General features: G+C 35.5%; 1 protein-coding gene across 1 annotated transcript; it reads right to left on the bottom strand.

Moving 5' to 3' along the window:
- Positions 1-2,295: 2,295 nt before the first annotated feature.
- LOC110787034 (ubiquitin-conjugating enzyme E2 36) lies at positions 2,296-10,605 on the bottom strand. Its single transcript, XM_021991611.2, has 8 exons — positions 10,414-10,605; positions 10,209-10,236; positions 9,998-10,084; positions 7,848-7,906; positions 3,657-3,698; positions 3,505-3,578; positions 2,701-2,798; positions 2,296-2,601 (listed from the first exon to the last, which is right to left on the bottom strand). Exons 1-8 carry the CDS (start codon positions 10,447-10,449, stop codon positions 2,564-2,566), a joined length of 462 nt encoding a protein of 153 aa, XP_021847303.1. The 5' UTR covers positions 10,450-10,605; the 3' UTR covers positions 2,296-2,563.
- Between the last annotated feature and the right edge of the window lie 1,563 nt (positions 10,606-12,168).

Here is a 12,168-nt window from a genome sequence, read left to right on the forward strand (position 1 = left end):
CTGTTCCGATCACTTGATCTCACTGAATTAATCTGAACCTTGGTATTAGACTAATGTACCTTGGGTGAAAGACACATTTCCTTCAGTCTCCCACTTGTCATTCAGCTTGTAGTACTCAGCTTTTTGCTGATTACGTGGTTTGTGGTTTTTGTCATGGTCTTTGCCTTAATGACCCTATGATGATCCATCATTTGCATTGCTGAGGAGTAAAATTTTAATAAGCAGAATTCTAGAGGTGACTTGCAAGTGAAGTTATCTAGCAATGGGATTGATTGAGAGCGTTTATTTTTACTTGCATTGTTAAACTTTATTTATTTTACTTTTAGTCTAGACTACTGCTATTTCGTGTTTGGTTAATGGAGGTCATTAACTATTATTTATTATTTTGAAAGTTAGTTATTTCCGCTGCGTAACTCTGGTACTAGCCATAACCGTTATCTCGGTGGTGGTAATATTTTAGTAATTTGTTTATTTAAGTTGAAATATGATTTTTATAAAGGCAAGAAATCATTAGGGTGTTACACGACCCGTTTGCCAAGTCTACTTACAAGCAACCTAGATAGGTAAAACAAAAAGTTACTTTTTCTTTAATTTTACAGTTTTAATCATTAGATATTGTATCAAGGTCACGCCAAACTTTTTACTTTTCACATGTATTATTGTTTGGATTTTTGCCCCATAAAACACTAGAACATATAAACGGGTGCACCATGAACCCTTTCACTCTACATGTGAGGAGGAGAAAATGTAGAGGAACCACCAATGTGCATAAAAATATTATTAGGTACACGATACACCCAGATACATCTAATAATTTTCAGTAACATTCTAGAGGTAAGGAAATTAAATCCAACCCCAATGTAGGTAACATGAGGCCCACGATATTAGCCAAATTGGGAAGAAGTTACAAAGCAAGAGATCCAACTCTATGGCAGGGGTTGCACGCTTGCATGCACAAGAAGAGTTTTGGACTACGAGATAAAGATGTCATTGTGAAAAAAAATGTTATTTAAAATGTGTTTGTTATTGAAGCTCTAAACTTCAATGGCACTACAACCATGATGACATATCCAGATTCCAGAAGCGTGTTTGGAGGAGGTTAAGGAGAAGGAAAAAGATAAGGGATTTAATATCTCTGTGAATTCAAAGGATGAAAAAGTACAAACACGAAAGGAAATAACTCACCTCCAGGTAGAGATGGCCAACGTGACGCATTGGGTGGGTCATGGATAGATTTGGTAGATCGGGGATAATTAAGACACGACCCGCCAGGTCCGGTCCTGACATTTTGAGGGCCCTAGGTGAAATAAGGGATTTGGGCCCCTTCCAAAATAATACGTTTTTAACTGAAATAGTATCTCTTTTTTTTATTTGGTGAAATCCATTATATTGTTGAATTCAAATCAATAAAAACTTACCATATCTCCTTTGCATGATCCTAGAATTTCAAAATCAGGCTCTAGTCGATTCCTTGAAATATTTCAATAAAATAAATACTCACTTAATTACAAGATAATTAATATGCGTAAAGAGATATTTTTTGAAAATAAAGGTTCATTTTGAGCATATAAAAAGATCAGTTAATTTTGTCTTCATTAAAATGTTTTTCTATTTTAAAACTTATAAACCCATAGTCCATCAAATAAGCAATTTTTTGCTCACATATAGTTATATCAATTAGAACTGAGTACTAAAAGTCAAATAACAAGCCTATTTTCTACCAATGAACCAAGGAAATAACATGTGTAGTTAATGCGTTGTTTATTACTAGTACTAAATTACTGGATATACAATTATTTTGGGCCCCTTTGCGCCTTGGGCCCTAGACGGTCGCACCCCTCGCCTACCCCCTAGGGTCGGGCCTGCGACCCGCCTCGGTTAAATCAGGGTGGGTTGAGTCATGAGTTATATCGGAAAAAATGGACATAGCACATGATGGGTCATGGGTTCCATGGGTCGTGGTGGGTTGTGCGAGTCAAGTGGGTCCAATGAGTTTGGTGGGTTATGACAGGTTTTGATGCTAAGTGTGACTCCGATGGGTCAAGTGGGTTTAGACGAGTTTTAGCGGCTATGGCATGGGTCGAAAGTGGTTGTGTTGAAAAAACTCGACCCATGACACATCAAAAAACTTTCCAGGTTTGACGGGTTATGTCAAGGGTCATAAGTGGATCCGACCTACGTAACCCACTATCAATTGTGTCAGGGTGGATTTGGTCAGACCCGACCCACTAGCCATCTCTACTTCCAAGGACATCAAAACGCTTGAAATATACGAAGTAGATTATTGCATGATCATTGTATGTATGTAACTTAAATTATAGTTCCCTTCGATAAGGACAAGAAAACAGTTCCAGTTATGCAATGCAAGTTCAAATTATACAATTCCAAGGATGGGATTCGACATGGTAAGGAAGATAGAAGGAATAACATAAGCTTATGCTAGCTTATACTCACAATTGATCATCATTTCTCCTAGATTATCTCTTGATAATCATTTTCTAATTCAGTCAGATAACAGAAATCACACTTGTTATTTGAGAGGGTAATGTTTGTCACCATGTAATTAAGCTCCATTTGCATATAGACGGGTCCATTCTTTTGCTGCAGATTTCAAATGTAAAAGCAACATCAATTGAATTGGCAGAAGGTAATAACTTAGTAATTAATGTAAGAAAATACTAGTAATAGTTGATTACTTACCAGTTTCAACTGCTTCAATCTCATTTGTTTTCCAATGCTTAGCGATGTTCTCAGACAGAGGGTCATCAGGGTTTGGAGCACTCAGCAATGCTTGAATACTGCAATAACAGATCATAGACATAGTAACTAGCTGAAAGCAAGGCATGAAAACAGCACAAGAAATATGCAAAAGGACAAAATTCCATCAGAAACAAGTTCTTATGAGTCCGTTCACTTTGATAGAATGAGAAAAATATCACGCAGTGAAACTTAATCTAATACTTGAAATCCTTCTAGAATGATAATATGCCAACAGTTCAAGCTACAACCAGAATATTCTCCTATTTCCCAGAATCTCACATCCATGATGTGTTTCTGGCGGTACTGGTGGTGCCAACTACAGATCATAGTTCCATTGTACATGCAGTTTAACAATCATGGAGGGAAAGGGAGGAAAGGAGACAGAAGGACAGGAGAGGAAAGGAGACAGAAGGACAGGAGAGGAAAGGAATGGACTTGCATTCTTTTTTCAAGAATTGAAGGATTTTGTTTTTGTAAAAGGAGGAAAATGGATCCCCTACAATGTCCTGTCCTTCTCTTTCCCCATTCCATATCCAAATAAGGAAAAATAATCCCTCACCTTCCCTCCAAATTCCCACACCCAAACACAATTTTAAACATAACAAAACGAGGGTGGTAGGGAGATTTTCTGGTAGCAACCCTGTGATCCTGTATTAAAAAAGAAAAAAAAATAGGGGGAGGAGGGGGGGAACCTGGGGGCTGATATTTTCATCTTATCTTTGAAGACTCACAAACAAAAAGTACCTCAAGAGTACAGTCCGTATCTGGAGAGCAGGACTCCATTTGTCTTTTAGAATATCAAGGCATATCCTCCCTAGCTGCCAGAAAGCAACATATTTTACACGAGGAAGATTGAGTGGGGTAAAACAGAGAGTACAAGAAAGAGTTGACCATACCTTATCAATGTTGGGATGATATATTTTGGTAAGAAATCTAACCTGTTATAATCATTCAAGCAAGATATATTAATCACCATAAACTATAAACCATTCAGCACGATGAACAATCAAGCCCTCTAGCAACTCATTGTCACTGATTTACTAAACAATCACTCAAAGCACATAGTTCAAAAAAAATATTGAGGTGGGGTGAGAGGGATAACAGAAAGGCATCCAGTAATGCATTCTTTTTTGTAAATGTTTTCACAGTTCTCCCATGTGAAGTAATGAAAATTCTGTAGACAATGCAAAAGCTACTTTATGCCATTAGCCAGAAAACCCCAGCAGGATACACATGGTAAGGACATATCCACGAGAAAGGGGCCAAGGACGCAACTACCAATTCCTATAGCATCTCCTTAATTCTGAATTGCAACAGGTGTCTTAACTCTGAACCAACGTTATACAGGAAGATGCTGTTATGGGCAAATAGCTGCATGCACTATCTCAACTTGTAAAATGAATAAATAAGACCTCAGGAGAAATAATCTCCTCCTTTCAGAATCAGACTGATATATAAGTTATAAATTGGTGACAATGTTTTTAACACATATCTGTGGAGCAGGAAACAATTAGTGCAGAAACTGTTAAAATACAGAGAACTAGAGAAGGAAATCAATAAATACGTGGTTAAAACATTAAGATTTTTGGCAGTTTCTTAATTAAGTTCATTCAATACAACACAAACAAGGAACCTACGCCTCATGCAAACCCACTTTTTCCATGTCATTGTTAAATTCATCATGTCATCTTTAGCCTCATGCTGCATCTATTGAAATCCTTATTATCCCAACTCTCCACCTTCCTTTCCGGTGCATTTCTCGATGGTGTCTCACATGCCCAAACCAATGTAGCCAACTTCCCGTCATTTTTCCTCAATATCTGCAACTCCAACTTCTAATATCTGCATTCCTAATTCTAATCTCCAAGGTGTTCCCAAACATTCATCTGAGGTACTTAAAACATTCACTAACAACTAACTCCTTACCATATGATGTCACAACATCCTCGCTTCGCCTCTTACAAAAAAAAATGGCATTCCATGTACTCATTTTTAATCCGACTTGCCCTAAACCCACATAGCTAACTTCACTTCATCGCTCCAACTTAGCCTTAACCTCGACTCAAGTTTCATTCCCTAATATGATATAATCCATAAACAACGAACACACACTACAATATCTCATCTTGAATAGACCTTGTTACTTCATTTTTTAGCAAAGAGAAAAGACTGCGGCATGTCCTTAGACCTTAGGTGCAATCCAATGTAATACAAAAAACATTCCATCACTCCCCTACATGTCTGTTTTCACGTCTCAATACATATCCTAAACCAAGTAGGAGGGTGGGGACTGGGGATGTTCAAAAAACCCTTAGAGACTTGTCTATTTCCCCCCTATGCCCATCCCTACCTCTTTAGCCACCATAGTTTTTCAGCAACTAAGAGACCCCATTTTTAGTTTAATCTCTCTAGGTGTTGGATGTAAAAATCCTAGTCTTACCCCTCACATTTCTTTCATCAAAACTTCGAACACTTCTCCCCTTGTAAATTAATCTTTAGCTTGTAATCTAAAGTTTTTGGATGTAAAAACCCTAGTTTTACTTCTAATGTCGAGTTGTATTGGTTACGGCGAGAAGAGAAAGTCCATCAAGTTCAAGGAGAAGGTAAGGGTGTTTAGCTTTATCTCGAGTTTGAAGTTGATAAAGTGTGTTTCTTGACCACCATTTTGATACATTTCACCATTCTTTATGGAAACATTTGTCTTACACACTCTTTCTAACACAACTATTATTTGAAAAGTTTTCATTTGAAATTTGTGCAAACGGAGTCACCTCCAACAGGTCATTGATATCTTAGAAATCATACTGAGCATGGTACGTATTGCTTCCTCTTACCTGAGTGAGATAAGAGATTGGTATGTCCCTAACACATTTGAGCCCAACATTGAGCATGGCACGTATTGCTTCCTCTTACCTGAGTGAGATAGAGATTGGTATGTCCCTAACACATTTGAGCCCAACATCCTAGAATTGTTGGGAAATAAGTTTTCAAGATAAATATACCAAACCAATGACCATGATCCCATGATGAAAAAGTTCTCGTAAGCTATTCTTTCCCCTATATCCCCCAGATTGACTAAATAAGAGTACTTTCTACTCCACCATCAACCATTTTCAGAGTTTCATTCACTAGATAAAAGGGTTTCAAAGACCTCTTCGCACTTCTCTAAAAATATCCCTCTAATTCACCCTCATTATCCCAGGAGAAATCTTTCAATATTTCCATATTATTACAACACTAATGGGGATGGTGTACACAGTTAAAGAAATGGAAGGCGTGAGAGTTTGGAGGTCCAAGGCTCATCCTAAAGCACATTTCATTGCATGGCAGCAGATTTGTGTAGAAGCTGAATCTAAATTAATTTAGCCGTAATAATATATATAGCATCTGAAAATCAATGAACTTATTCTGGGCTTACATGCCTAGGCGTGGCCAAGAGTGGCAACTACGCATCAATCTAAGGGGAGGAGTACTTGAAGTACTTCAGATAATAAGATTATATTTTAGTTAATTAGAAGCTTGAAGAAAAAGAAAGATAGCTATCTAGAGTATTAATGACAGAAAGCATGTGGAGTATTAATGACAGTTTGGGAAACAAAGGAGATTTGGGAAACAGAAAGCATGTGGAGTATTAATGACAGTTTTCTGTTAGTTTGGTTTTACATTTTGGAATATAACAAACCTCTTGGATGCGTGTGTTTATCATTTATTTATGTGATTTCAGTTGATTTGATACCACTTTCTCCTCTTAATCATCACCATCAATTCCAACCAATCTACGTTGATTACTACTTGATTCTTAGCAGGGGCAATGACCTTGTCAAATCAGGCATCCCAGGCATAGTAAGGACAAGGAACTGCACTTACGCAGTTATGCTTTGCATCTTTTGCCAAGTAGACAATGGAGAAAAGAGAGAGCAAGAGAAAAAGAATAAACCTCGTATCAAAAAGAAAGAGAATAGAGAAAGCTCATACATGGGCAAGTTTGGTGATCGATAACCATATCTTCAAGTTCAGACTAGGCAACATATCACCATTATTATTCACTATTAAACTATGTCAAACCCTATGAGGAAACTATATAGGAGTTGTAACAACTCTAGAATGTAGATTGGGAAAATTAACAAGCATGATCAAAAGAAGGAAAAACAGGGCTTGTCCAATTCAACAATTTTATTATTGGCACGAAATGAATTTCCTAAACTTCATATCTACACAGCTACTACTCGACAACAGTAACTTGTCTCTTCTTCAGTCCTTTAGACATGTCAATTAAGCAAAGGCATCCGAAGTGACTCCGATTAATATCTAACATATTCAAATCTAGAATTTAATAGAAAACCTAGATCTCAATCAAGTAGAAGCAGTTAAATATGGATTTAAGTGATAGAAAAGCGACGCTACATTAGTGTTGTTTGCAATCCAAAGGACGAAAACCGACTAGCTTTGCCTCTCTCTCCCCACTCTTCAAGATATTGAAGTTATTTTTTTTTCACTACGTTCTCTTAATTAAAATAAAATATAGATATGAAAGAGACAAACAGTCGGGCAACCCATGAATCACAAAGCTGACTGGTAGGAGCTTGTTTTTATGTGAAACATTACATACACCAAAAAGGAAATTCGGCTACTAGCCATTTATCCTGTAGCTCTCGTTTTGTAAACACTTGCAAATATTTTCTACCTTCATCTTTCCCTAAGCCCAGCTCTATTAGGAAATAAAAGGATTAAAGCCAGTGAAGGTTTTTGCATGGGAAGTTTAACAGGGAAGGCTCGGCCCTAATAACAAATTGCAGCTCCAGAAGCATAATCTATGGCTCTGCACATTTTTCCTTGTGCCTATATCATTTGGAACTAGGGAGACATATAACCTTTACCCTCGCACTATAAGCAGGAAACATCAATTAAAACATAGGCTGTTTGAGAATATTATGGTACAGTGGGTTTGATAGCATTACATGTTTATTAGCCTTAGGTTGAAGTGCATCAATTGGGAGATAAAGCATATAGACGCATGTAATGCAAAGTTAGAACCACAGGATTGGAATATCAAGTAAAAACGTTTTGACAGGGGAAGTTTGACATACCTTAGGAGCAGCCATTGGGTATTCCTCGGGCAAAAATAACTCCAACTTAAAGACTCCCCCTGTACATAATACAAGGAACACATTTTCAGAGCATGAATGTCAAAATCTGGAATTGGATCATGTCTTGACGAGTTAAATTGAACATTTCCACTTTGAATTTTGAACATAACACAATCGGGGGGAAAAACCAAATGATATGATAAGGCAACCACATATAGCACCACAAAGGAATATCTTAGCTACAAAATTCATGCAGCTATGCATGCTAGAGATAACACTTTAGCAAAATTCTGCAGCCCCTTATCTACTGGCTAATAAGTAAAAGCTCTCATATGTTACATAGTGATCTTTTGTTCGGGGTCCTTTTGAAACCAAATTGAAGTTTTAAAATGGTTTCAATAATTGAAGCACTCGTGTAGTAAACAGAGATTTTGAATCATATATATCAGTAGTTAAATATACACAAATGAAAACAAAAAACTGGAACCAAGACGACACTAGTTTAGAGGGAAGCCAACTGTGAACTTGAACACCACCCAGCCAAGTCTTTCAAAATCAAGGCTATTGTCCAGTAGTCAAATTTGAAAAGGAAGCCCCATGCAGATAAAATGTCCACATCTTAACCCTGGGGAGTGAGGAGTGAGGACTATGCAACTTCCACTCCTAAAACGACATCTTATGTTTCAATTATCCTTGAAAACGTTAAATGATAGAGACTGAGTAATCTTACTAAATGGAACGCCTCTCTAAAAGCCAATTAGGTTAGTATTTCATTTCGTAGTTAATTCTTACAAGAAGCTCTTTTCTGGCAGTTCTCAAATCCAAAGTGCTTTACATAATAGACGCAGATCATGCAGTAAAAAAAAAGAACTATATTGGCTTTATAGTTTGCTTCATACAAGATTGAAATTAAATTTGTTGCCTTAAATTGCGAACAGCAGTATCCCAGATGTAAAGAATTAACTTCCAGCTGTTCAACCAACCCCAATAAGTATTCACATACGGAGGTAAACTACTCAAATATTAATTTCAAGTTACAGCACAAGAATCAAGAGTTAATGAAAGATCTTAATGTAAAAACTAAATACCAAAAGATATTTCTACGGGACAAAAGTTAAAAAAACCCATCTTCCAAACTTCAGCTGGCTTACAACAAGAGTCACACTGGAATAAAATAAAAGGCTCCAAGGTACAGAAGATAAAAAGAAAAAGAAGCTTAAAGAAAACCTGGCCCTACTCCAACCAAACCACAGATCAAGTGAAAGAAAAACTCTTTTAGCTATTAACGACGGACTGACAACTATCTTCAAAAGCTTCTAAGATGAGAAAATAAGAAAAATTAATTAAGTCAGAAAGGGTAACAAGATAAAGATTGAATAGTGATTGTTCACCTATACACTCGATAGAACAAAACTACGGTGCACCTCACCTATGCGGCTGTGCCTTGCATCCCTCACTCGATGCCCTACCTATAACTCAATGAGGATTAGAGCAGACCTGTGATGCAACAATCATCACATGCCAAGGCACAACTAAGGCATACTTTTTCAAACATAGGCTTAGAGTACAATGATGGTATTAATAATGATAGGCTGATAGCTAACTTACACAAATGGAAAATAAAAGCCAACCGACAGTTGTCATTCGTCAAGGGGCAGATCATATTACCCCTTCACAAAAATACAAAACTAAAAGATAATTTGCTAATCCCAGAGAACCAAAGAGTTACATAGGATATCTATAGTCGAACAACCAAGAACAGATGAAAGAGAAAACAATGAAAGAAGGAACAAAATTCTTAAATATGACAACATGTATAGTTTTGCATGACTTATTCCCATAATCGTCAAGGGAAATCCTTAATCTGAGTGACTCATCAACTCCCCCCTTCCCCTCCACCCCCCCCCCCCCCAAGTCCCCAACCCCTGTCCCCATATAAGTGAAACAAGATTTTATGCAAGAGACCTTTTACTTATGCATCATGAAGCTATGTGCCACATGCCAGCTTAAAAACCCTTCCACACTCTTCCATCATCCTCCAAAACATTACACACATTAACCTATTTTCTTCCAAACCACCAAAACCATAACCATAACTTCATACAAAAATTCATGAACTGTTCAAAAAGACGATAAAATTTTGAATTTACCTTCATAAGGAGACTGTGAAGGCCCAAGGATCATAACATTGAAATACCGCATATTGTCTTCTGACGGTGAAGCACTTATACCCGGAGCTGCAACCAAAACCCACCAATCAAACCCAACACAAAAACCAATAAGTCACAAGAATATTCACACATAATTCTCTTAAAATTGTACAACCAATTCACCAAAAAAGGATTTTAGATAGAGAAAGACCTGGCTCGCTAAGGAGACGCTGGGTCTCCTGCACAAAATGACATCAAATCACAATCAACTCCATTGAAAAACAAGAAAAACACACGATATCATCAGTTTATGAATCAAAAGCACAAAACCCTAGAATTTTTATTTATCTTTTCCTAAATGAAATGATCGCTTAGAAACTAATATTGAAGTTTGGTAAGAGAGAAAAAAAAAAGACCTTGATGATTCTGCGAGGCAAATTACTGTTCGCCATGGATGAAGTTGGAGTGATTCGGAGGAGAGAGAAAGTGCGACGATAGAGAGAATCTAGAGAGAGAAAATGAAACGGGTGTTGTACAGTAGAAGAGGAAGCTCGATCTTTGTTACCGAGTATGAATTTTTTTCACAAAGACGTTATTTTTCTTGGACTAAATAATTGTTTTTGATTATTTTTAAAGGCATTGACTTTATCATCAATTTGTTTATTTTCGTTTCCTTTTTGCCTCGCTTATTTTGTACGCGTTTGTGAATTATTTGATTTTTTTTCCTTTTTAAAAGATTTGTATCAGATTTGGGCTATGTTCTACTCCCTCAGTATCAAAATTATAGTCCTGTTTTCTAAATCGGATGTCCTAAAATTATAATCTTGTTTCTAAATTTTGGTTATTAAGGTCTCCACTTTCTCATGTACTATATTAAAAAATAAGTTTCAGTTCCAATAAATTCAGATAAGTTTCAATAAGTTCAGATAAGTTCAAATAAGTTCCAATAAGATTCAATAATAATAATAATAATAATAATAATAAATAATAATAATAATAAATAATATTAATAATAATAATAATAATAGATAATAATAATAATAATTAAATAATAATTAATAATTAAATAATAATTCTTATATTATTATTTTTCTTCTTCTTACTATTATTATTATTCTTATTATTATTATTAGTGATATATTACTATTATGATTATAAATAACACGACAAGATATTAACCCGAACCGATAAGAACCCAAATTCGGCGAAAATTGACCCATTACGTTCAAACCCGATTTACTTGATCTGACATGAAAATGACCGATATGATTCTCAAATCCGTTTAAACCCAACCCCTTTTCAACTCGTTCCCGTTTAAACCCGTACCCGTTAATACCCGAAACCGTTTCAACTCGTTCCCATTTAATCCAGGATCTGTTAAAACCTGAACCCATTTCAACTCATACCCGTTAAATCCTAAACCCGTTAAAATCCGAACCCGTTTCAACCCGTACCCATTAAAACCCGAACACGTTAAAATCCGAACACGTTTCAACCCGTACCTGTAAAAATCTAAAAACGTTATTTATTATTAATAATTATTATTTATATATATATTATTAATTAATTACTATTAATTATGATTATTAATTATTATTAATAATTATTTATTATTAATTATTTTATTATTATTATTATTATTATTATTATTATTATTATTATTATTATTATTATTATTATTATTATTATTACTACTACTACTACTACTACTACTATTAATAGTTTCAATAAGTTCCAATAAGTTCAGATAAGTTCAGATAATTTCAGATAAGTTCAGATAAATTCAGATAAGTTCAGGTCAAATAAGTTGAACAGAACGCACCCTCAATCATCATTTGCACTTTATTTTAATTTTCCATGTACTATATTCATTTTTTCTTAAACCCCGTGTTTTTGGTTAAACGGGACTATAATTTTGGGACGGAGGGAGTATTGGATTTATTTTGACTGAACTTATATTATTTGAACTTATTTGAATTTATCTGAACTTAACTGAATTTATGTGAATTTATTTTATCTGAAAAAAAAAATTATTTTGTCTGAAATAAACTTATTTGTGTGTGAAAACGTGTGAAAAAAACTTATTTTTGTTGAACTTATATTTTCTGAACTTAATTGAACTTATCTGAACTTAACTGAACCTATCTGAACTTATTTTGTTTGAAATAAGT

The sequence above is a fragment of the Spinacia oleracea genome, chromosome 4 (assembly GCF_020520425.1).
Source record: "Spinacia oleracea cultivar Varoflay chromosome 4, BTI_SOV_V1, whole genome shotgun sequence".
Taxonomy (NCBI): domain Eukaryota; kingdom Viridiplantae; phylum Streptophyta; class Magnoliopsida; order Caryophyllales; family Amaranthaceae; genus Spinacia; species Spinacia oleracea.